The sequence below is a fragment of the Haliotis rufescens genome, unplaced genomic scaffold, assembly GCF_023055435.1.
Source record: "Haliotis rufescens isolate VD_foot unplaced genomic scaffold, xgHalRufe1.0.p SCAF_5, whole genome shotgun sequence".
Taxonomy (NCBI): Eukaryota; Metazoa; Mollusca; class Gastropoda; order Lepetellida; family Haliotidae; genus Haliotis; species Haliotis rufescens.
This window is the reverse complement of record NW_025964223.1, coordinates 48,934,567-48,961,707: the sequence shown is the minus strand read 5'-3', so window position 1 is coordinate 48,961,707 and position 27,141 is coordinate 48,934,567. Positions and strand designations below refer to the sequence as shown.

Genomic DNA, 27,141 nt, shown 5'->3' with positions numbered 1-27,141 from the left:
CAAGGTCATGCATGACGTGTGAAAATCCCTGTCAAATTTATTTGTACCAGTTGCGTACATTGATGTCATTCTTAAACTTTGATACCAAGGCAAATTCATGGCATGCCGGACACCTAAAGGGTGGGGGTTGACACCCTGAGTATTAATAACCTTCTCATTACATGTTTTCCTCTTCATAACCAGGTAAAGGGTTAACCAACTCATCTCATCCAGGAATTTGTTCAGAGTTGCTTCCCTTAGGTGTGCCACGACCTGCTGATTGTTGGTGATTCAAATCCCCAATTCCTTCTATTAATGTTTAAGGCTAAGTACAAGCATAGGTTGCTAGGACCTAGTCTGACATGGAATCCCTACAGGGCCACAACCACCCAATCCACTTGTACAAGCACAGGTTGCTGGGACCTAGTCTGACATGGAATCCCTACAGGGCCACAACAACCCAATCCACTTGTACAAGCACAGGTTGCTGGGACCTAGTCTGACATGGAATCAAGACAGGGCCACAACCACCCAATCCACTAAGTGCAAGCACAGGTTGCTAGGACCTAGTCTCACATGGAATCCCTACAGGGCCACAACTACCCAATCCACTTGTACAAGCACAGGTTGCTGGGACCTAGTCTGACATGGAATCCCTACGAGGCCACAACCACCCAATCCACTAAGTGCAAGCACAGGTTGCTAGGACCTAGTCTGACATAGAATCCCTACAGGGCCACAACCACCCAATCCACTTGTACAAGCACAGGTTGCTAGGACCTAGTCTGACATGGAACCCTACAGGGCCACAACCACCCAATCCACTAAGTGCAAGCACAGGTTGCTGGGACCTAGTCTGACATGGAATCATGACAGGGCCACAACCACCCAATCCACTTAGTACAAGCACAGATTGCTGGGACCTAGTCTGACATGGAATCCCGACAGGGCCATAATCATACTGATTATGATCAAACTCATTCAGTCATGACAAGGCTGAAGTACCAATAACTATTCTGCTCCAAATTTGTAGCCTGTTTTCATGATGTGGATGTCCATAAAACATGGAAAACAATATTTGTACATTTAGACATTTTTATTTTGATATTTACAATGCCCAAACATTCTTATAATCACATAGAACAATTATCAACATAATTCTGTACATTGTAACACTTGCTGTGTCAAGCAGGTCAGTCTTTCATTTTTGTTTCATTTGCATTTTCCTGCAGGTCATACACACATTTACAGTCATGACGTTTTCTACAGATTAAAACTTGATTGAAATAAATTTTCCCTGCAATTTGTGGAACGTGTGATCCATAATATACCTTAGGTTGCCAATTGGAAAATACCAATATATGTTTAATGCTAGAGTGTAGTGAGCTGATATATTCTGTATTTTAAACCTTAAACTAGCAAAACTGTTCAAACATGATACTTTGACTCTTGAATAAGCGCACATTATTCCTGCATGGAACTTCACAACTGTACATATAAGCACACAGTCTTCTTGAGGCAAGGGAGTTAACTGACTAAGTCCAGTTTCCACCCTTGCCGACCTAGGCTGACATCATGGAATTACATTTTGGCTGGGCTAACGAGTCTTTGCATAGTCCAATCAAAATCGCGGAACAAAATCGACATCAGGTTGATAAACTGCAATACAGAATTTGGTCGCTTGCAGGATGTGCAAAGCATGTGTACTGATAACTCAGTGTCAACAGACATTTTCCAATCATTTCATGTTTTTAATCAAGGTGTTCACGTGATTTGATGCACTTCGCAAAGTAAGACCTGTTTTATTACAATATACATTTCGATTATCGATTTGACTTGACTGGGCGCCGCCATTTTGTCTTAAGCCAATGTAAGTGATATGAGAGGTGGAATCTGATTGGTCAATGGGAGGGGCATAGAAAAGACATAACTTGTAATAGCCACTGGTGGCGCTCCGATCGAGCCCAGAAATTTCAGCCAAGTTCGGCAAGGATGGAAACTGGACTTTTAGTCAGTTAATTCCCTTGCCTCAGGAAGATGACCATACACAGACTCATGCTGGATCTCAACACCATGCATCCCCTGCAGGTGTTCTGTATTGCACATTGGTACAGCAAAAACATGTCATTACATCACACAGTATGTCCACAATAGTTTTCCACAATGACAATTAGAAGAACCCATCCTAACACTTGCCGATAACCACGGCATGAAAGGCAATGGTCCCTTTTATGATTGGTGAGCATGCAGATGATGTTGGTCGACTTGGTGGTCTTCAGTCCGTACTGTACACCCTGGTTCTCTGGAGACAGTGAAGTAAGGTTTGCATCCACTGGTCCTCGGACATGATGTCATGACAGCAATCTTCTTTATTTATTACAATCCAAGTTCCACCAGTTCCTTACTTTAGATATTCACACAAGTCATTTTTTTAGAAGCCTGTCAAAGTCAGTTTTGTGAAGATCCACATGAAAGGAGAGTAACAGTGATCTCTCTGTTGCAGCAGTTTCAGCTGCCAGTATGGAGTCGAAGCAGACGTTTGATTCTTCGTATCACTGCCTCTGTGAAACTGTAGTGACTGCGATCTTTCACATAGCACTGTAATAATCAAGTAAGAGTCAAGTATTAAGAATACTATTACAAACAAAATTCCTAATAAATTTAGTTTTCAAATAAAGGCCACAAATAACCAGAGCGCTGCTCTTGCTTAAAGTAGTCAGAACAACTTTTTTCATTTGCAAAGATACAAAATGAGAAGAAAACATTCCACACCATACCTGGTTTATCTCTTGCACTTTCTTCAGCAGTGACTCGCTGATGACAGAGGGCGCTGTTTGCTTGAGAAGGTCAAGGTCATCTCTGGTGACACCGTGAGAAAGTTGTTCGTACTCCGGTTTGATCATGATCTCAGGTTCTGCAGGAGGGACACCACGGACACCAGTCAGGTCTGGGGAGAAACATGCCAACATTTCAACTCAAACAAGTATTTTTAGTTGTTTTTAAAGGAAATTCAACTTCATTCAAGCTTTACAAACCTATCTGAGACAATGACCATTGTTTTGGATGATACTTGTTTTTCCATAATAACCTCTCCGGAGGCCTTACTTTTCTTTGTAAGACCGGGTATGAGGTTTTCCTTTTTCTTAGTAAAGTCTGATGAGTTGACTAGCAGATAAAGTTTGTTTCAAAAGTCCAATATAAGACAAGAATTGAAACTTTCATTATGGATGACAGGAATGAAACCCACAACCTCCTGATAGTAGTTAGCAGTCTAACCATCAGACCACGGACCTAGTTGAAGATAGTGGCTCATTAGGAGGTTCCATGTTAAGCATATGTCTCCTGGCCAGATATTTTATGAGTGTTTCATTAGACTGTCATACCATACTTTTCATACATGATATTAAACAAGTATTAATAATTGTTGTCTCAACGGTTTATAAGCCAGGGAAAACATTACTCCGCGGCGTTGGTTGAAAATGTAAACATTCGAGGTCGGAATAGCTCCTGGGCATTCGGCCCTTGGGCTCTTCCCTCCTCTTCAGGTTTTTATTTTCAACAAAAACCTTGGAGGCGTGGTTTCTCCTATTCATATATCCCAGCCAACTGTAAATAAATGGATTCAAACACTGAATAATGTCATAAGTTGCCGATCCTGACCTGACTTTAATCGCCTCTCACAATGCACTTACCCTGAAGTCTACGTATCTGGTTGTGTCGACGCATGTGTGCCTGGTAGGCTAGAGGTTGCTGGTCCACTGGGATGCAGTGTAGCAGGTAGTATTCCAGGTGACGCCAGATGATGAACAGACAATTCTCTACAACATCTTGCACGTTAAGGAAATATTGACGATGCTCTGACATAAATCGTTGCACAAACCAATGGGTCATCTGCCATCAAATGAAATTATTTCCATAACCTTTATCATACCTCCATGTCAGAATGATGAGATCTGATTGGTTCATGTGATCTTGATTAAACATTAAATATCACTAAACCTGTTCGCTACACATGAAGGATACACGCATGGTGCTGCAACTCCTTGGCCTTCTGTGTGATGATGTCCGTCAATCTACTGCGGGCCAGCTCATGGCGCTGCTGGGAAGACATCTTCTCCGTCCCACTCGCACCCGAAAACTGAAACATGACAACAACTCACTCAACTTAGGGAAGACACATCGTGAGGCCTTTCACCATTTTTTTTGGTTGATTTACAAAACCTTGGTCTAAAATTCATTGTCCAAAAAAACCTTCCAGATTAGTACTGCTACTACTGAATGAAAAACAACTCATAGGTCATGCCATCACGGAAGTAAGATTGTCTTTTGTTAGAATAAAGATTTGTATATATATCATTCACCATCTCTTACAAAAAGCTGTCATAAATTTTTTGTGTTTTACTCATTTCCCCTCATTGTAAACCCCAAAATGAGAGTTCTTTGGGAAAGTCCATGCGAAGGTGGGATTCAAACTCAAACCAGCCTATACTGATGCCACTAAGGGACTCAACTTTTTATGGCAAATGGTGCAACCATAAAGCACATAGTCACCCATACTCCTAACATCCAGAAACACAGAAGGTTTGGTGTCTTATTTTTCTACTTACTAAATGACTATTAAAGGCCCCATTATTGGCAATACTATTGCTCCATTATATGCAAGAGGGTAAAATGTGGAGGCAAAGGAACCCTGCTTCTCCACAGAAACAACAAGAAGTGTTTTATCTGAACCGAGACCGTCCTGACCTGTTTGAGGTCCTCGGAGCTGAGGTCCTGTAGATGTTTGAGTTTCTGGGCGTGCTGCCTGTGACTGTCGTACACCACCAGGAACTGTCCCGCACACTGCTTCAGCAGATACACTATCACCCCCAGGCTCAGGCTCTGGCTCCCGCCAAAACTGGATATGGAGAACTCTGAACACGGAAACACATGGCCAGCATTTAGCAAAAATGTCTTAAAATACCAGGACATCAGAAGTGAGAAGGGTTCAATGCTGCTTTGAACAGTATTTGAGTCTCATCATAGCACACCAACTTAATGAGGAGGGAAGTGACTGAGGTCACAGATGTTTAACAACTTTGGTGAGACAAAAGAGTAAATGCTGTCAAATCAAGGATCATAATCAGGGCGAACACAGGATTCCAACTAATAACCAACGGATCCTTGCCGAGCTAAGGGACGCAACACTGCATGCCAAAACTGTAAACTTCAGTTGTGAAAGGGCATTAATGAGTGAATTAACTGGAAGCATTTAGGGCAATTAGATCACAGCTTAAGGCTCTAGTCCAATTGACGTTTGTCATCTGGGTCACATGTAGTATAAATATGTCCCGAAAATGTACTCCAACTCTACACTATACATCAGTGCTGCTTGAGCTGTATGTACAATAAGAGTTACACAAACACTGTGGGTTTGTGGGCATTGAATGGAAAGTGAAAAGTATGCTGATATGCTATTCGTGGAACTCTAGTTTTTGTGTGTGTACTAAGACAGATAGAGGACTCATGACAGTACATTATCGGGATAGAAAGGAACATTTGTTAGAATGACATGGCAAGGGGAAATGTACCTTTAATATCCTGATAAAATGCTGTCCCCATCCTCTATATATAACCGGGTTAACTATGTCTATGTATCTTATGGAGGCAGTTGGGTAGCCTACTGGTTAAACCGTTCGCTCGTCACACTGAAAACCGGGGTTCGATTCCCGACATGGATACAATGTGTGAAGCCTGTTTCTGGTGTCCCCTGCTGTGATATTGCTGAAATATTGCTAAAAGCGGAGTAAAATCAAACTCACTCACTATGTATCTTAGATGAACATATATGAAATGCTATGGTACAGTCTGCTATACAATAGTGGACATATTCAGGTTCCAGAACCCGTGTGGGCTGCGTTACTATGATTCCCTACTATCATCTCACCATCTGCGTCCTGTAGGTCCCGAGCATTTCCTTCCTCCAGACCAGGGCTGAACAGGATCCGGCTGTACTGAGTTGTGGGCCCTGCACATAATCAACAAAAGTGTTTACATTACTCGGTCTTATCTTAGATAATGTAGATGGGAGTATTTTAAATGTTATCTGAAAAATACTGTAAACATAATCACACTGTTGTATAATTTGGGAAGGGAAAAACAAATAATCAGAACCAGCAAACAATCTGTAAATCAGATAACATGTTTTGATTTGTACTTACAGCTCTCTTCAAAAAGTAAAATTGGGTTAGTTTGTTAAGCAATGTTTTTGTACGACTTTTGGAAAGACTTCCTTTGCTGATAAATGATAAAACTTTATACAAATTGACGCTCAAGTTTACTCCTCATTTTCAAAAGTTCTCAAATGTTGGTCAAACAAGACTCCCAACTCACCCGACTCTGTGAGAAGGGAGCGGCAGTAGGCCACCACATTAGCCGTGACCTCCTGGTATGCTAGCGACACCTTGGCTGCGATGCCCTGGCCCCCTTGATATGTCTGGCTGCTGAGGTTGGTCAGCTGCTTGCTGAAGCGTGGAGAGAAGCTGTAGTGAGACAGGAGAGACAGCATCTGTCTCTGGATGCAGGAGCGGTGTCCGCGGAACTCGATCAGAGCTGTCTCGCTGTCCAGGTACTCCGAACCCAGGTCAGCTGTAAGGGAAGAGACACTTCATGGAGTTCAGTGGCTTACACAATCAGACAGCACACATGGCATGCTGGCTAGCTGGCTAGTCGTCACTGCTAGGTACACTGTAGCTATTTGGTCCATCTAACAATCATGGGTACCGGTGCCTGTTAAATCCAAAACTCATAGGGAATAATTAGAAAGATTCACCAATCAAAAGTGTTTTGTTGTTGGCAACCCTTCCAATAACTACTTATGAAGTGTTTCTATTCTTGACAAACTCACAACCAGAATGAAGTGCTGGGGACCTATTATACCTGAACATTTAAGAAATGTTTTGTTGGCTGGCAACCCGTCCAAGTACTATCAACATACTGTGGGAATCCTGTTCCATCTTACAACTATACAGGGTACTGGGGAGCATTTCTGCCCAGAATTCAGGGAGATGAATTAGTTAGACTGACCATGTAATCATCTATTCCAACTTGGTAACTTTTAACATGGTTAAGTCATCCAAAAGCATCTGTTCACCTTAGAAACAGTTCCTCCCTTCAACCATGTGACACACTGTGGAAACAGTTCCTCCCTACAACCATGTGACTCACTGTGGAAACAGTTCCTCCCTACAACCATGTGACTCACTGTGGAAACACTTCCTCCCTACAACCATGTGACTCACTGTGGAAACAGTTCCTCCCTACAACACTGTGACTCACTGTGGAAACAGTTCCTCCCTACAACATTGTGACTCACTGTGGAAACAGTTCCTCCCTACAACATTGTGACTCACTGTGGAAACAGTTCCTCCCTACAACCATGTGACTCACTGTGGAAACAGTTCCTCCCTACAACATTGTGACTCACTGTGGAAACAGTTCCTCCCTACAACCATGTGACTCACTGTGGAAATTGGCCCTGGAGATGACACAGGTGGTGAGAGCCAGCTCTCGCATGGTAGACAGACTCAGGAGGGGCTTCCTGCTGCGTACGATGGTGTTGAAGACGTCGCTGTGGGAGATGATGAACAACATCACCTGCAAGAGTAGATGTCATCCACAGTTTACATATATGGTATTCATATCACATGCAAAAAAATTTGCAAACCAGGTTTATTAACCTTCTGTTGAAACAAAATACTTGCAGAATTCAATATTTCCTTAAGTGTATCTTAAACAGTCGCTGATTGGTGATTACAAAAATTGCACCCTTCTTACAATGCTAGATCAAACAAAAATGGCTTCTCAGAGAGGGAGACGCAAGAATAAGAATTGTATACTACTATTCATTCAGTTTTACATGATTTACAGGGATCTTAGTCATCTTAGTGCTAAGGTGATCGTAACTCCCATACTTTAACACTGGCTTACGATAGTCGTAGCGCTAAGATCGCTTTGTGGAACAGGGCCCAGGTTATCAAGTTAAAATACCCAAATGTCAAGAAACAGGTGGTTAAAAAAATTGAATACCCTCTAAAAATTGTGGATATCCAATCACAATCAAACCCCTGGGTGTATACCCAAATAACCAAAAGCTTATCTAGAGCTCTGGTCTGGCATGAAGAAATTTGAAATACACCAACATGTCTGATATCTGAAAGCTGTAAATAAAACAATGTCTGTTTTAGTGTCCTTCCCTGGCTGTTGTAACCTACCTGAGCTGAATAAACATCCATGTTGTTGTGATCTACCTGAGCTGAACAAGGATCCATGTTGTTGTGATCTACCTGAGCTGAACAAGGATCCATGATGTTGTGATCTACCTGAGCTGAACAAGGATCCATGTTGTGATCTACCTGAGCTGACAAGGATCTATGTTGTTGTGATTTACCTGAGCTGACAAAGATCAATGTTGTTGTGATTTACCTGTGCTGACAAGGATCCATGTTGTTATGGTTTACCTGAGCTGAACAAGGATCCATGTTGTTTGATTTACCTGAGCTGACATGGATCCATTTTGTTGTGATCTACCTGAGCTGAACAAGGATCCATTTTGTTGTGATTTACCTGAGCTGACAAAGATCAATGTTGTTGAGATTTACCTGAGCTGACAAGGATCTATGTTGTTGTGATCTACCTGAGCTGACAAAGATCCATGTTTTTACGGTTTACATGAGCTGACAAAGATCTATGTCGTGATTTACCTGAGCTGACAAGGATCTATGTTGTTTTGATCTACCTGAGCTGAGAAAGATCCATGTTGTTATGGTTTATCTGAGCTGACAAAGATCTATGTCGTTGTGATTTACCTGAGCTGAAGAAGGAGCTATGTTGTTGCGATCTTCCTGAGATGAACAAGGAAACACATTATTCTGACCTACCTGAGCTGCCACATCCTTGTTCTCCAGCCCGAGGGATGTGAGAATAGCCAGACACAGGTTGAGGGCCGCAAACAGCAGGATGCGATACCTCGCCATCGGACTTGGGATAAACTCATCTCCAGACATATCCTCTATCAACTCCTTCTCTGGGCTACAAGAGAAACAGTCTATGTCAACGCGAAGATCAATCAGGGTACAACAAACAAAGAGGATGTCAACAGCTGATGTTCACTCCCACCTCATTAGGGCTACAACATTTGATGTCAAGTCCCACTTCATCAGGGCTACAACAGTTGATGTCAACTCCATCCTGATCAGGGCTACAACAGTTGATGTCAACTCCAACCTCATCAGGGCTACAACAGTTGATGTCAACTCCAACCTCATCAGGGCTACAACAGTTGATGTCAACTCCTACCTCATCAGGGCTACAACAGTTGATGGCAACTCCCACCTCATCAGGGCTACAACAGTTGATGTCAACTCCCACCTCATCAGGGCTACAACAGTTGATGGTAACTCCATCCTGATCAGAGCTACAACAGTTGATGTCAAGTCCCACCTCATCAGGGCTACAACAGTTGATGGCAACTCCTACCTCACCAGGGCTACAACAGCTGATGGCAACTCCTACCTCACCAGGGCTACACCAGTTGATGCCAACTCCACCCTCACCAGGGCTACAACAGTTGATGTCAACTCCTACCTCATCAGGGCTACAACAGTTGATTTCAACTCGTACCTCATCAGGGCTACAACAGTTGATGTCAACTCCAACCTCACCCGGGCTACAACAGTTGATGTCAACTCGTACCTCATCAGGGCTACAACAGTTGATGTCAACTCGTACCTCATCAGGGCTACAACAGCTGATGTCAACTCCTACCTCAACAGGGCTACAACAGTTGATGCCAACTCCCACCTCATCAGGGCTACAACAGTTGATGGTAACTCCATCCTGATCAGAGCTACAACAGTTGATGTCAACTCGTACCTCACCAGGGCTACAACAGTTGATGTCAACTCCATCCTGATCAGGGCTACAACAGTTGATGTCAACTCCAACCTCATCAGGGCTACAACAGTTGATGTCAACTCCAACCTCACCCGGGCTACAACAGTTGATGTCAACTCGTACCTCATCAGGGCTACAACAGTTGATGTCAACTCGTACCTCATCAGGGCTACAACAGTTGATGTCAACTCCAACCTCATCAGGGCTACAACAGTTGATGTCAACTCCTACCTCACCAGGGCTACAACAGTTGATGTCAACTCCAACCTCACCAGGGCTACAACAGTTGATGTCAACTCATACCTCATCAGGGCTACAACAGTTGATGTCAACTCGTACCTCATCAGGGCTACAACAGCTGATGTCAACTCCTACCTCACCAGGGCTACAACAGTTGATGCCAACTCCCACCTCACTAGTGCTACAACATTTAATGCCAACTCCTACCTCACCAGGGCTACAGCAGCTGATGGCAACTCCTACCTCACCAGGGCTACACCAGTTGATGTCAACTCCCATGTTATCAGAGCTACAACAATTGATGTCAACTCGTACCTCATCAGGGCTACAACAGTTGATGTCAACTCCTACCTCACCAGGGCTACAACAGCTGTTTGCAACTCCTACCTCACCAGGGCTACAACAGTTGATGTCAACTCGTACCTCACCAGAGCTACAACAGTTGATGTCAACTCCCATGTTATCAGAGCTACAACAATTGATGTCAACTCGTACCTCATCAGGGCTACAACAGTTGATGGCAACTCCTACCTCACCAGGGCTGCAACAGCTGTTTGCAACTCCTACCTCACCAGGGCTACAACAGTTGATGTCAACTCGTACCTCACCAGAGCTACAACAGTTGATGTCAACTCCTACCTCCCCAGGGCTACAACAGTTGATGTCAACTCCTACCTCACCAGGGCTACAACAGCTGATGGCAACTCCTACCTCATCAGGGCTACACCAGTTGATGTCAACTCCCATGTTATCAGAGCTACAACAATTGATGTCAACTCCTATGTCTAAACCCTTTTGATGGGTACACAACTACGCTCCCCTCCATGTTTGTGATCATAATGAGGGGTGATATAGTGCTTACCTCTCTGACTCAGGTCGGAGGTCGAAGAAGGCACAGGCTGACAGCTTCTGAAGTATCCCGCATCTCAGCAGCGTGTGAGCCCCTTCTAGTGTCTCTCCCACACGAGTGAGTAGGCTCTGAAAGCAATTCCATCATGATATCAGTTAGAAAAAGGTTAAATACCATGGCCATATTGTACACGGCAAATTTTGGCACCTCCATCTCTTGGTATAAAATCTAACACGGGACACAAATTTTAACGACATATACCCCTCAGGGTAATGTTACAACTTATATTGGTAGATCTCTTAAAGGTTAGAACTAATATCACCATAAATCTGTCCTATGCAAAAACAGTTAGAACAAATTCTAAACACTCACCATCTTGGACTGGTATATGTAGAGTGATCGCAGCTGTTCCGGGCTGGGCGCCAGCACTTTCTGCAAATCTGCGTCCTCTGTGAGTAATGAGTCCACCAGGTGCTGGAGGTATCCCTTCTTACTGAGAAAGGAGAGCCACTGTTGGTAGTGGTCAATAGACATGACCGTGTCCAGCACACTGAGGGCCAGCATCTGTAACAGCACACACACACATAACTCACTGGCTACATCCTACACCTACAGGAACACACACATGACTCACTGGCTACAACCTACACCTTCAGACACACACATCACTCACTGGCTACATCCTACACCTTCAGCAACACACACATCACTCACTGGCTACATCCTACACCTGCAGCAACACACACATCACTCATTTGCTACAAACTACACCTACAGGAACACACACACATCACTCACTGGCTACAACCTACACCTTCAGCAATACACACGTCACTCATTGGCTACAGCCTCCACCTTCAGCAACACACACATATCACTCATTTGCTACAACCTACACCTACAGGGACACACACATATCACTCAGTGGCTACAACCAACAGCAACACACATACACATCACTCATTGGCTACAACCTACACCTTCAGCGACACACACATATCACTCACTGGCTACAACCTACACCAACAGGAATACACACACACACACACATCACTCATTGGCCATATCCTACACCTACAGGAACACACACACATCACTCACTGGCTACATCCTACACCTACAGCAACACACACACACATCACTCACTTGCTACAACCTACACCTACAGCAACACACACACATCACTCATTGGGTACATCCTACACCTACAGGAACACACACATCACTCACTGGCTACAACCTACACCTACAGCAACACACACACACACACGTCACTCACTGGCTAAAAACTTACACCTACAGGAACACACACACTAACTCATTGGCTACAACCTACACCTGCAGCAACACACACACGTCACTCATTGGCTACAGCCTCCACCTTCAGCAACACACACATATCACTCATTTGCTACAACCTACACCTACAGGGACACACACATATCACTCAGTGGCTACAACCAACAGCAACACACATACACATCACTCATTGGCTACAACCTACACCTTCAGCGACACACACATATCACTCACTGGCTACAACCTACACCAACAGAAATACACACACACACACACATCACTCATTGGCCATATCCTACACCTACAGGAACACACACACATCACTCACTGGCTACATCCTACACCTACAGCAACACACACACACATCACTCACTTGCTACAACCTACACCTACAGCAACACACACACATCACTCATTGGGTACATCCTACACCTACAGGAACACACACATCACTCACTGGCTACAACCTACACCTACAGCAACACACACACACACACGTCACTCACTGGCTAAAAACTTACACCTACAGGAACACACACACTAACTCATTGGCTACAACCTACACCTGCAGCAACACACACACGTCACTCATTGGCTACAGCCTCCACCTTCAGCAACACACACATATCACTCATTTGCTACAACCTACACCTACAGGGACACACACATATCACTCAGTGGCTACAACCAACAGCAACACACATACACATCACTCATTGGCTACAACCTACACCTTCAGCGACACACACATATCACTCACTGGCTACAACCTACACCAACAGAAATACACACACACACACACATCACTCATTGGCCATATCCTACACCTACAGGAACACACACACATCACTCACTGGCTACATCCTACACCTACAGCAACACACACACACATCACTCACTTGCTACAACCTACACCTACAGCAACACACACAAATCACTCATTGGGTACATCCTACACCTACAGGAACACACACATCACTCACTGGCTACAACCTACACCTACAGCAACACACACACACACACGTCACTCACTGGCTAAAAACTTACACCTACAGGAACACACACACTAACTCATTGGCTACAACCTACACCTGCAGCAACACACACACGTCACTCATTGGCTACAGCCTCCACCTTCAGCAACACACACATATCACTCATTTGCTACAACCTACACCTACAGGGACACACACATATCACTCAGTGGCTACAACCAACAGCAACACACATACACATCACTCATTGGCTACAACCTACACCTTCAGCGACACACACATATCACTCACTGGCTACAACCTACACCAACAGGAATACACACACACACACACATCACTCATTGGCCATATCCTACACCTACAGGAACACACACACATCACTCACTGGCTACATCCTACACCTACAGCAACACACACACACATCACTCACTTGCTACAACCTACACCTACAGCAACACACACACATCACTCATTGGGTACATCCTACACCTACAGGAACACACACATCACTCACTGGCTACAACCTACACCTACAGCAACACACACACACACACGTCACTCACTGGCTAAAAACTTACACCTACAGGAACACACACACTAACTCATTGGCTACATCCTACACCTTCAGCAACACACACACATCACTCATTGGCTACAACCTACACCTTCAGCAACACACACATAACTCACTGGCTACAACCTATACCTACAGCAACACACACACATCACTCACTGGCTACAACCTACACCTACAGCAACACACACACATCACTCATTTGCTACAACCTACACCTACAGGAACACACACACACATCACTCATTGGCTACAACCAACAGCAACACACACATCACTCATTGGCAACAACCAACAGCAACACACACACATCACCCATTGGCTACAACCTACACCTACAGGAACACACACACACATCACTCATTGGCTACAACCAACAGCAACACACACATCACTCATTGGCAACAACCAACAGCAACACACACACATCACCCATTGGCTACAACCTACACCTACAGGAACACACACACATCACTCAATGGCTACAACCTACACCTACAGGAACACACACACATCACTCATTGGCTACAACCTATACCTACAGCAACACACACACATCACTCACTGGCTACAACCTACACCTACAGCAACACACACACATCACCCATTGGCTACAGCCTACACCTACAGGAACACACACACATCACTCAATGGCTACAACCTACACCTACAGGAACACACACACATCACTCAATGGCTACAACCTACACCTACAGGAACACACACACATCACTCATTGGCTACAACCTATACCTACAGGAACACACACACATCACTCACTGGCTACAACCTACACCTACAGCAACACACACACATCACCCATTGGCTACAACCTACACATAAAGCAACACGCACCATTTAATGGCTACCACACCCTCATCTACAGCAACACACATAAACATCACCCATCAGCTACACCTGCACAGCAGCAAACAGACATGTCACTCATTAGCTGTAGCCTACACCTGCAAATGCAGCATATTTCACCAATAAAAAGATAATGTTTAAATATTCAAATTCCAATAAAAAATCCAACCTATCAACCAAGTAACACTCTTTTACAATGTCAATCGGGTAGTGGGAATCTGTCCTGGAATGTATCACAAGGATCCCCTCTCCTAACAAATATAGCAACTGTCACCTCTTCTGTCCCCAAATTCACACATGGTGCCTCAAAGTGATCTGTTTTTCAATTACAGTTTGGTGGTCAAGTTCCTCACCCTTCCAATATCATGTCCATCACAGGCATCCCGGCAGACCGTCTCCATCAGACTGTCCCCATACGACAAGATGGTGGACAGGTTCTCTTTAGACAGCTGCTCATACTCCGTCTCCTTTGTGCCCAGAACTCGAGACATTCCCTCGCTCTCCTTGCCTGAGGTCGACATAAACAGATTCTTAACCTGTGTTAATGTTCCTTGTATTAGTAGAAAAGAACTTCCACTGGCGACATTAGTGACCAAACTGGTTGTCTCCAATACAAGAGGTGATAATTCTCTGATATATGACACATGAATACTCTCTTCTCTTTACTCAATACCTGCAAACATGTTATATGAATGAAAGTATTGTTTGTGTTTGGAGCTGTTCAGACAGCTTATTGTAACGACAAAACCTGTTTCTACTTCCGCCTACATTTTGATTGAGTGACTGCTACAGACTGCAGTGCTATCTGAAGGGAGTACAACAGTCACTGTGTTTCTGCCACGACCTACCTTTAGGCTGAGGGACGGCTGCAGGTTTCTGTGCTATCTGTAGGTAGTACAGCAGGGCTCCATACAAGTTGGCCCTCACTCGCTGGGCTCCACCACCTGACACACAGTGTACATGTCAATATGTGTTCTTATATATACATTATCCTGAAAACAGAATTGTACTATGGGCTTGTGGCCTTTCATTTGTTTGTTTGTTTGTTTGTTGTTTAACGCTGCACTCAGCAATATTCCAGCTATTTCACGGCGATCTGTAAATTATCACGTCTAGACCAGACAATCCAGTGATCGACAACATGAGCATCAATCCAGTATGGAATATAACTAATCTTACCTTACATAAGGCAAAAAGTCTTACTCTTTCAAATATGTGGTCATACAAATATAAAACAGTTTTCAAAGATTGAGCTGTTTAAGTCTTGGACAAAACACTTTTGAGTTGGGTTTAATGCCACATTGAACACTATTTCACGTACATCACAGCTTCTCAGCTCTATGTAGGTCGTTGGTTGGTTGGTTTGTTTGTTTACGCCGCACTCAGCAATATTCAAGCTATAAGACGGCAGCCTGAAAATAACCAAGTCTGGACCAGACAATCCACTGATTGATATCATGAGCATCGATCCATCGGATCGATGACATGCTTCAACCAAGTCAGCGAGCCTGACCACCTGATCCCCTTAGTCGCCTTTTACAACATGCATAGTCGCGTTTTACAGTAAGAATGGGTTGCTTAAGACCTATTGTACCGAGGATCTTCACAGGACTCAATGTAGGTGGAAAGCCAGTCATATCTGTTTACCAGCGGAGCTGGGGCTGGCAGACCAAGGTTGATGAATCACAGGGCAGCTAAGGGACACAATTCTGTAAAGCTATTGATAGCAATGGCTTGCCCCTTAATTATCTGGTGACAACATCAACATTATGCAGATGAAGCTCACCGGCTCGCAGGATGTAGTCCAGGACGCCCTTCAGCACCATCTGCAGGGAGGAGGCGAAGAGTGTCCTTGACCCCACAGCACTGCCAGCAGACGGCAACACGGACCGGTCCAGCATGGACACATACTGCGTTGTGTTCCTCGCAGCAGCAGAGGTGGAGGGTGCACTGTCAGACAAGAAACACTGACGCAGATTGGCCATCAGTGTGAGAATGACCCCAGCTACAGGGCCAGTTGATTCAGGCATAGCTTCGTCATCAGCCACCTGTGGAGTAAAGGTTGTCACTGGTGACATGCTGTGAGACAGAAAATTGTTATAACAGACACTAGGATATAGGCTCTATTTTCATATGCCTGGTCAGGTCAGTATATTCACGGTGTTCACCGATGGCTTGTTCCCAATCGCCCCTACACACCTTGACTGTCTTTATGCCTGGTCAGGTCAGTGTAATCACCGATCTCTAGTTCCCCTTCAGCCCTACACACCTTGACTGCCTCTATGCCTGGTCAGGTCAGTGTAATCACCGATCTCTAGTTTCCCTTCAGCCCTACTAACCTTGACTGCCTCTATGCCTGGTCAGGTCAGTGTAATCACCGATCTCTAGTTCCCCTTCAGCCCTACTAACCTTGACTGCCTCTATGCCTGGTCAGGTCAGTATATTCACGGTGTTCACCGATGGCTTGTTCCCAATCGCCCCTACACACCTTGACTGCCTCTATGCCTGGTCAGGTCAGTGTAACCACCGATCTCTAGTTCCCCTTCAGCCCTACACACCTTGACTGCCTCTATGCCTGGTCAGGTCAGTGTAATCACCGATCTCTAGTTCCCCTTCAGCCCTACACACCTTTACTGCCTCTATGCCTCGTCAGGTCAGTGTAATCACCGATCTCTAGTTTCCCTTCAGCCCTACTAACCTTGACTGCCTCTATGCCTGGTCAGGTCAGTGTAATCACTGATCTCTAGTTCCCCTTCAGCCCTACTAACCTTGACTGCCTCTATGCCTGGTCAGGTCAGTGTAATCACCGATCTCTAGTTCCCCTTCAGCCCTACTAACCTTGACTGCCTCTATGCCTGGTCAGGTCAGTGTAATCACCGATCTCTAGTTCCCCTTCAGCCCTACTAACCTTGACTGCCTCTATGCCTGGTCAGGTCAGGTCCGTATATTCACCAATGACTAGTTTCCCTTTGTCCCTACTCACCTTGACGGTTTCTATCCCTGGTCAGGTCGGTATATTCACCATGTTCACTAACAACCAGTCCCCCCTTGTCCCTACTCACTGTGACGGTCTCTTTCCCTGTTCAGGTCGGTATATTCACCATGTTCACTAACAAACAGTCCCCCCTTGTCCCTACTCACTTTGACGGTTTCTATCCCTGGTCAGGTCGATATATTCACAATGTTCACTAACAAACAGTCCCCCCTTGTCCCTACTCACCTTGACGGTTTCTATCCCTGGTCAGGTCGGTATATTCACCATGTTCACTAACAACCAGTTCCCCCTTGTCCCTACTCACTTTGACGGTTTCTATCCCTGGTCAGGTCGATATATTCACAATGTTCACTAACAAACAGTCCCCCCTTGTCCCTACTCACCTTGACGGTCTCTTTCCCTGTTCAGGTCGGTATATTCACCATGTTCACTAACAACCAGTCCCCCCTTGTCCCTACTCACTTTGACGGTTTCTATCCCTGGTCAGGTCGGTATATTCACAATGTTCACTAACAACCAGTCCCCCCTTGTCCCTACTCACCTTGACGGTTTCTATCCCTGGTCAGGTCGGTATATTCACAATGTTCACTAACAACCAGTCCCCCCTTGTCCCTACTCACCTTGACGGTTTCTATCCCTGTTCAGGTCGGTATATTCACCATGTTCACTAACAACCAGTTCCCCCTTGTCCCTACTCACCTTGACCAGCAGGTCCTGCAGCACCTCAAAGATGACCATCTGTCTGACCTCCCCCATGAGCACATCCTCAGGACAGGCCGTCAACAGGACCTCTGTCACCTGTCGCCATGCCTCAAAGGACTGGCGCTTGACATACAGACTTTCCCTCACAGAGTTCCTGGCTACCACTGTGCTCAGGATGTTCTGGATCTCCTGCAACATCAACATGGAGTGGTTAGGTGAGTGAGTGAGTTAAGTTAAACACCACTGCAAACAGTATTTCAGTTATATCAGGGTGTGTCAGCTTAATGTGGGAGGAAAGCCTGCAGCGATACAAGCCACATTTCCCACGATGCTGAAACCCACAAACAAATTATGGTGCTGTAGCAGACAGACGGAAACATTTTAGTTTTGAGTGTGCAACAATGGGGTGCTGAATTTTTAAAAAAATTGTTTAATATATTAGGGTCTGTTACTGGTACATGAGGGTGTGAGAACAATCAATTTGTCGATTTAGCTACCTCTTGAATGAGAGGCCTCTGACCAGCCATCATGGTGCCCTGCTGATTGTTGAGTTCGTTGATGAGGATCCGGCGCAGGTTGCGGACGTCACACACCACCACCCCCGTCTTGGTCTTGGTCTCACAGCTTGTGATCACCTGCTCTATCAGCTTCGGGTCAAAGAAGTCCAGCTGTAGTCCCACAGGAAACTGCTGAGCAAAACTGATGGAGTCCAAGATACAAAGCAGCTTACGCCGTGTCTGCTGGGCTGTGGGTGAGATTGGAGGGGAGATGTTAAACTGTGTCAGTGTGAGATTGTACAAGCAGTGTTCCCTTCCCTTGTACTGGCCATAACCCCTCCCCACACATTCTACAGCCAGTGACCCCTCCCCTTGTACTGGCCGTAACCCCTCCCCACACATTCTACAGCCAGTGATCCCTCCCCCTCACCTTGTACAGTCAGTGACCCCACCCCCACACTTGTACAGCCAGTGACCTCAACCCCACACTTGCACAGCCAGTGACCCACACCCTCACTTGCACAGCCAGTGACCCAACCCCCTCACTTGTAGTCAGTGACCCCACTCCCACACTTGCACAGCCAGTGACCTCTCCCCCTCACCTTGCACAGCCAGTGACCCCTCCCCCTCACCTTGTACAGCAAGTGACCCCCTCACCTTGTACAGCCAGTGACCTCTCCCCCTCACCTTGCACAGCCAGTGACCCCTCCCCCTCACCTTGTACAGCCAGTGACCCTCACCTCACCTTGTACAGCAAGTGACCCCCTCACCTTGTACAGCCAGTGACCCCTCCCCTCACCTTGTACAGCCAGTGACCCCTCCCCCTCACCTTGTACAGCAAGTGACCCCACCCCTCACCTTGTACAGCAAGTGACCCCCTCACCTTGTACAGCCAGTGACCTCGCCCCCTCACCTTGTACAGCCAGTGACCCCTCCCCCTCACCTTGTACAGCAAGTGACCCCTCCCCTCACCTTGTACAGCAAGTGACCCCCTCACCTTGTACAGCCAGTGACCCCTCCCCTCACCTTGTACAGCCAGTGACCCCTCCCCCTCACCTTGTACAGTCAGTGACCCCACCCCCTCACCTTGTACAGTCAGTGACCCCTCCCCCTCACCTTGTACAGCCAGTGACCCCTCCCCCTCACCTTGTACAGCCAGTGACCCCCTCACCTTGTACAGCCAGTGACCTCTCCCCCTCACCTTGTACAGCCAGTGACCCCGACCCCTCCCCTCACCTTGTACAGCAAGTGACCCCCTCACCTTGTACAGCCAGTGACCCCTCCCCTCACCTTGTACAGCCAGTGACCCCTCCCCCTCACCTTGTACAGTCAGTGACCCCACCCCCTCACCTTGTACAGTCAGTGACCCCTCCCCCTCACCTTGTACAGCCAGTGACCCCTCCCCCTCACCTTGGTCAGCCAGTGACCCCTCCCCCTCACCTTGTACAGCCAGTGACCCCTCCCCCTCACCTTGTACAGCCAGTGACCTGTTTTGTCCCCCAAGGAAGGAGCTAGGGTCCCGGTCCCAGGTGGACAAGTCTCCCTCATCTGTACCCACAGGCTGCATGACTGAAAGTTAAACACATTGTTTTACAAGAATATGTTTCCTCAACATGAAATCACATCAAATCCTATTAAATGAGAGCTACAGATCAAATATTGAGGACGAAAATTACGAAAAAAGGACACATCCTGCAGTTATACCCACCATATGTCTGTTCGTCGTCAGTGTCGGCCAGCAGAAGACGAAGGAGACGTTGAGTATGTGAGCGCTGACGATTCAGGGACGTGATTCGCAACTCGATAGCTATCGTCTTGAGCAGCCAGGACTGGTGACTTATCACTGGTTGACCTGGGAAAAGAGGTCATCAAGACTCAAACATATTAGTCACAATCATTCAAGGTGTCATCCACTTACAACTGACGATTCGACCTTAATCAGGACAAGAGCTGATGAATGAGTTATTATCTGTTGCAGTTTAGGTATCATATTGTTGGCAAATATACTGATAAAGCCAGACAAGATTCACGCACCATATTCTTCTTCCCTGAATGGCAGATGCTGCAGCTGGTTATACAGAAAGTTGTGCGTGGTTCGAAGATATCTCAGAGTTGGCGCTGATGTGTCTTTGTTGGAACACAGTATGTAGATGAGATTGTATCCGAGTTCGGCCAGGCGCGGCGCCTCCATCAGACAGACCGGTCCACTGCGGGCTCCAACACCCTGACCCAGGAATGCCAGCACAGAATGAAGGCAGGTACGTGCAGACCCAAGAATACCTGGAAAACAAATACTTGTGTCAGGCCTAATGAGCTGTTTTACACCTGGAATATTGCTGAGTGGCATTAATACAACGAGCAATCAAACATACTGACAGAGCTTGCAATAGTTAGTGTAACTTACAGGGACTAGACACCTACAGGGAGCCTCCACTAACTGTTCTGTTTGCACTCTATCCCCGAGGAGATGCAAGGCCGGATATTTGCCTACAACCATTGCTGCTCACAAGAGACACCTAATGAGCATTGTTGGGTCACAATTTGTGGCCTGGTCCATTTTGTGCATTTGTTTCCCAGAAGGGATTATTGGGGTCACAGGCTGGCTACCTGTTTCATGCTGCACTTGATTTCCAAAATTGTAGTGATGTCATTTGACATACTCTGAATGCTACTAATACTGATTTATAGTGCTAGCCCACTGGGATACCATTCGGCAGTTTAACATGAATACCCTACTCAGACACAGTATACTGACTCCTAGCTGACCAGTCCCTTGTTTTAGCCCCCTTAATGCTAGGTGCCAGGCAGGGTAACAACGAGTACCATATTTTAACGTCTTTAGGTATGACGCAGCCGGGGATCTAACCCCGGACCTTCCACTCTACAGGAGGATGCTCTACCACTCGACCACGGAGGTGGTCCTGGACTTTGAGTGGAGCCAACATGATATACCTGGAATGTTGCCACACTTTGAGTGCAGCCGAATATTGCTGACTGCTGTGTAAAACTACCTTCACTCACACATCTTCCATGTTCTCTGGACAATGCTGAGTGGAGCTACACCCTTATCTCTTAAAGCCTTCACATTATACAATCATTAACTGTTAAGCTGAGCTCCACTCACCAGGATCTTGAAGGTTAGTTTTAGACACAGGTTTCCTGACTTCAAAGCCCAGCATCCAGTGGGCAAGATTCGGTGATGGTTGGTCCAGGGCGTGCAACATCAGCTGTATGATGTGCTGGCGAGATGCATTCCTCACCTGGGACAGGCTGATCTCTTCCTCTGAAAAAACACACCCACATGCAACTATTGGACTATACACATGATTAAACCTTGTTAACTCAAAGCCCAGAGGATCTTTGTAAATATATGAGTTATCCATATCTTGAAACAAAATAAGTTCCGATATAATACCATACTGGCAGTGCCGATAAGGATTCATTTTCACTGATGGTACTTGTGAAACTCATGTGTCCTTATTTGCAGTTTCAGACATGTTGAGTGTTGATAAACAGTATTGAAATGAATAATGATAGCACCATGAAGTTACATCATCTTAAATGTTGAGTATGAGACTGATGGAATATGAACAGTGGTCCATCAGGGCAGATCTGGAATTTGCTTGTGACTACAGCTAAGGGAAGCAACTCTGCCATCTTGTTGAGGTGCCTCAGACCCGAGGCTATCTGTGCCATATCAGAATATATATATGACATATGAACCTTTGCCAATAATCACTTAGCAGCCCAAATCATTCATAAGGAGTTAGTTTAGGCATACTGTACTTTACTTTTTAATATTGATGTTGTAAATAATAGCATGGGGTCCTCGGCATGAAGACAGACTGTAAACATGGTAAAGCATGTCATAATCCAAGGGAAAACAGACAATATACAACAACAGCTGGTAAAGCATATCACAATCCGAGGGAAAACAGACAATATGCAACAACAGCTGGCGTAATCAAAAATATAGTGGATAAACATCTGTTCAATTTGCTTATAGCATGTCTAGGCAAAAGAATTTATTCAATTTAAAGAATATTGACATGTCACACAAAAAAAACAGGAACGTAAAACAGATCAAAGGCAATCAAATAGTTCCTACTTGTATCCTCGTTCTCCTCCTGCGCCTCTTCAGGCTTCACCTCCCGGTCATCCATCTCGATACATTCAACAATCCCCTGCAGCAGACGCGTGCTCTCCGCCTGCAGACACACACAACATACATCAGACAAGCCACAAGTGACTGTGCCAAGCTGTTCAATGTTATTAAGGTTTGTTCCTATTGAATTTGAATGAAGTGACCCCTTCAATCTCGAGCATTCAACATTATGGATATGCAGCGGTAGAAACTAACAGTTTAAGTCCACTAGTCCTTATAATGATAACATATAGCAAAACCCTTAAAAAGGACAAATTTCTACTAGACCTTATGATACTTTAACTATTTGGCAGTTCAGCAAGGACTATAGGACTAGCGCCAATTTCTAATACTGGATATGACAAGGACCCCTCATCTTCATTGAACACTGAGTCAGAAATATTACAGTTATACCATGGCAGCCTATGAAATGGAGTCTGGGCCAGACAAACCAGTCAATAATAGCATGAGCAATGGTAGCTGCCTTCTAGATGCATGAAACACAGTCTGACATCTCTACCACCTGATCCCCATCTAATAATACAAGCATGGTGAACTGGGGACCTATTCTTGTAGAATCCCAAGGATTACATTTGTGAAAAGCAAATAAATATGTGAACATGGTTTAGGGCTATAGGAAGTTCAACTGAAATGTACTAACAGGCAGTCTTTGTTATATTTATACACACATGTTCCTACAGCCATTGTCATTATGTGAGAATAGAGAAAAATGGTTTGTATTCAAAGTAGGAAAATAGGTTGGATCTCATGGATTTTGATACTGACAGTCGATCTTTCATTACTTAATTAACCATGAGTGTTACCTCATCTGCAGTGAAGAGAGCGACGAGGTCGGCCTGGATGGGCGCGGCCTGACACACCAGGTACAGGACCCGGACGGCAGACAGGCACTGGTGGGGCAGGAAGCTGTTCAGGCTCACAAACCTGTAACACAAGCTTGGGTGAGTCGCTCTTACATGTTATTTACAGCAAATCTATGATTACTGTTGTCATACATCCTATATTGACACTGCGACGTAACTTCCCGATACAGTCCTCAGTATCACCTATACTTCACCTGGTGCGTCCACTTCCTTACAGTCACATACTGGGACACAGCACAGACAAAATCTAATCCCAAAGTAGGTACAGTCATCCCTCAAATCATGGACAGCCATGTTATTCCCATTATGGATTGTAAATCGGATATCATATTTTCTTTTGCATAGTGCGCACTTGAGTATAACTGCTCATGTGCCCATTCAAAAACTATGTTGTATCCCCTCAACCGAACGAACAAGAGATTAAAAACTTTGTCAATGAAATTGAGATATTTCCGATTACATATCACTAGGATTAATGATTTACCACCATTTGTATTTCCATTTATGCTAGGCATTGTTTTATATGCAAAGGTTACCGAGTGCAGCTGTATCGCAAACTAAGCCGGAAATAGGAAAAAGCTGTGTTCACATTTTCCAGCTGTCACAAGCATGTCCCTGCACAGGTTAGTCACTAGCTGGGAAGCACACAACACAAGCTGCAGGATCCCACACTGGGTAACTGGTGGACCAAACTAGCTTGTTATTTCGTAATCAAGTCATTTGTACATATCTATTTTATAGTGAAGAATTCATAAACAACAACTAAGGAAAACATCTTCTGTAAGCATGGGAACATTAATCCACTGTGAACGTACTTGGCGACATTAACCAGATGATCTGCCTTGCCACTGCGGGGATTGATGCTGAGCAACAGTTTGTCCATGGCTGCCACCATGATGGACGACCCAGTCTCTCGGATCATCATCTCAAACTGTGCCTCCTTCTCCAGGGACGTCTCTATCATCCTCAAACACAGCAGGGCTGTCTTTTCTAGGTATTCCAAGCCTGGCACAGGGAAATACAACATTACACATAGAGATGTTGCAGGTGGGGGTCTGACATTTGACTTTTGTAACTGCAAACAGAAGTTTGTTTGTTTATTTATTTGTTTGTTTGTTTGATTTTTAACGCCGCACTCAGCAATATTCCATCGATATGACGGCGGTCTGTAAATAATCGAGTCTGGAACAGACAATCCAGTGATTGACATCATGAGCACCGATCCATGCAATTGGGATCGATGACATGCATCAACCAAGTCAGCGAGCCTGACCACCAGATTCCATTAGTCACCTCGTACGACAAGCATAGTCTCCTTTTACGGCAAGCATGGGTTGCTGAAGACCTATTCTACCCCTGATTTTCACGGGTAGCAAACTGAAGTGAGGGAGGTGGGTTGATATCACCTTGAGCAGTACTTCAGTTCTTTCAAAGTGTCAGCACAATGAGGGAAGAGAGTGCATGGTGATGTAGGACTTAGACATTCACACCTTTGGTGAAACCCACAAGCACGGTTATAGTACTAAAAGACCAAGAATTATAAGCAAGGCCAATCTTGTACCCATGATCATCCGATTCTGTCATGCCCAAGGGTCACAACTCTTAATGGTGAATTGCCTGAGACAAATGGGAAAACCCTACTCAAAACTGGAAAGAGTAATGAAACACACACAATAACAAAACTAGGGTGCATATCTTCCTATATAACATTTTCTGGGTAATGATTCTTACCAGGTACTTTGGAGTACTGCTCAAACATTGACACCGTCTCATCCAGCACTCGCAGAACCTGTGAAGCACACACACAGGGTAAGCAGTCTTGAGAGCTGGTACAATAATACATGGAAGCAAGCTCTTACTTACCACTGATACATACTGAGGTTTGTTAGTAATAAAGTAAAATACTGTCAGTCACTGACTTGTCATTTGTTCTGATCCGTGGACCACCATGCTTGAGAAGACACATGGGTGTCCATTCCGATACCTCTAACTCCCTCACAACTTCCCAGGCAACATACTGAATCTGCGACCAATTTTGTTGCATTTGCTATCTAACCTTCCATTCTGTGATCTGTATTTATTGCTTGGATGCCAGTGGGCACTCATTAATAAAATGAGATTGGCAACTTAAATATTCAACATATTGAAAGAAATCGCTCATCATCGTTCGTCTACATTGACAAAACTTCCTTGTTTACGGCGTAGTTTAACTCCTTATAGCGATACTGAAGGCTATCTTGCTTCTGATGCTATCATCTCTAATACTACGAGTTTATGTATTTCTGGTAATCCAAATCAGATCCATCAATGGCAACTCTACACCAACCCATCTCATCTCTACAGCCTCACCATCTTGAGAAGTCCGGAGTCATTGAGCATGTGCAGTAGCAGCGTGTGACCGGGGGGCTTGTTGGCGGAGACAATCCCGCCCCCCTGAATGTCCACCAGAGTTTCGCGGAAGTCCTCCTCATGGATCTCGTGGTCCTGCAGCAGCTTACACAGGATCTCCAGCGCACTCGCCGACACCTGCCACTGGGAGGGGAGCAAACAGGCAGGTTAGGCCACAACAATGTCACACTTTATATATAATAACATCAGACAGGTATGTACCTACGACAAAACCTCCTTGACTCAAAAATAAAATAGAAATAAATACATAAACATTCATGTCAAAGACAATTCCCCTACACTTGTCAGCTAGCCCCAAACTGTCTTTTGCCATCACTTTCATCAGACATTAGTCCTCATGTATGAGTTATATTATTACTAGAGATAAAATAATCTTTATCAGACTCTGGCATCAGATACTGGCTTACATCTCAGTCTCATTCCTTGGTAACATAAAATGTGGGACAGCTTATGATAAGTAAAACCAATAGTGATCTCTTTCTTTATGTCATGTGAAACAAAGTTCTGCACATTGTTACCAAATTAATTTATGATTATTGAGACAAGCACATTGTTACCAAATTGCTTTATGACTACTAAGACAAATCAAATCATATTAACTGTTCTTGTCGAAGGGAACAGTACATTAAGCCTCGATTCCTACCTTCTCAGCACTTCAGTTCACTAAGCCCGCACTACAGTACACTAAGCCCTGACTCCTACCTTCTCAGCACTACAGTACACTAAGCCCTGATTCCTACCTTATCAGCACTACAGTACACTAAGCCCTGACT

General features: G+C 45.0%; 1 protein-coding gene across 2 annotated transcripts in view; it reads right to left on the bottom strand.

Moving 5' to 3' along the window:
• Window positions 1-1,060: 1,060 nt before the first annotated feature.
• LOC124137105 (nuclear pore complex protein Nup205-like) overlaps window positions 1,061-27,141 on the bottom strand; it is a 48,777-nt gene continuing 22,696 nt past the window's right edge. For both annotated transcript variants that reach the window (XM_046503266.2, XM_048383715.1), the window contains 25 exons: window positions 26,309-26,491; window positions 25,691-25,748; window positions 24,775-24,964; window positions 23,900-24,020; window positions 23,040-23,139; window positions 22,056-22,214; window positions 20,966-21,211; window positions 20,640-20,783; window positions 20,402-20,500; window positions 18,932-19,179; window positions 18,432-18,623; window positions 16,524-16,785; window positions 15,586-15,681; window positions 15,091-15,245; window positions 11,375-11,566; window positions 11,015-11,130; window positions 8,898-9,048; window positions 7,482-7,614; window positions 6,352-6,606; window positions 5,906-5,986; window positions 4,726-4,892; window positions 4,003-4,117; window positions 3,672-3,806; window positions 2,757-2,926; window positions 1,061-2,577 (listed from right to left, as the gene is read on the bottom strand). In XM_046503266.2, coding sequence (XP_046359222.2) covers window positions 2,488-2,577; window positions 2,757-2,926; window positions 3,672-3,806; window positions 4,003-4,117; window positions 4,726-4,892; window positions 5,906-5,986; window positions 6,352-6,606; window positions 7,482-7,614; window positions 8,898-9,048; window positions 11,015-11,130; window positions 11,375-11,566; window positions 15,091-15,245; window positions 15,586-15,681; window positions 16,524-16,785; window positions 18,432-18,623; window positions 18,932-19,179; window positions 20,402-20,500; window positions 20,640-20,783; window positions 20,966-21,211; window positions 22,056-22,214; window positions 23,040-23,139; window positions 23,900-24,020; window positions 24,775-24,964; window positions 25,691-25,748; window positions 26,309-26,491 — 3,858 coding nt within the window. In that variant the 3' untranslated portion in view covers window positions 1,061-2,487. The remainder of the gene's footprint in view (window positions 2,578-2,756; window positions 2,927-3,671; window positions 3,807-4,002; window positions 4,118-4,725; window positions 4,893-5,905; window positions 5,987-6,351; window positions 6,607-7,481; window positions 7,615-8,897; window positions 9,049-11,014; window positions 11,131-11,374; window positions 11,567-15,090; window positions 15,246-15,585; window positions 15,682-16,523; window positions 16,786-18,431; window positions 18,624-18,931; window positions 19,180-20,401; window positions 20,501-20,639; window positions 20,784-20,965; window positions 21,212-22,055; window positions 22,215-23,039; window positions 23,140-23,899; window positions 24,021-24,774; window positions 24,965-25,690; window positions 25,749-26,308; window positions 26,492-27,141) is intronic.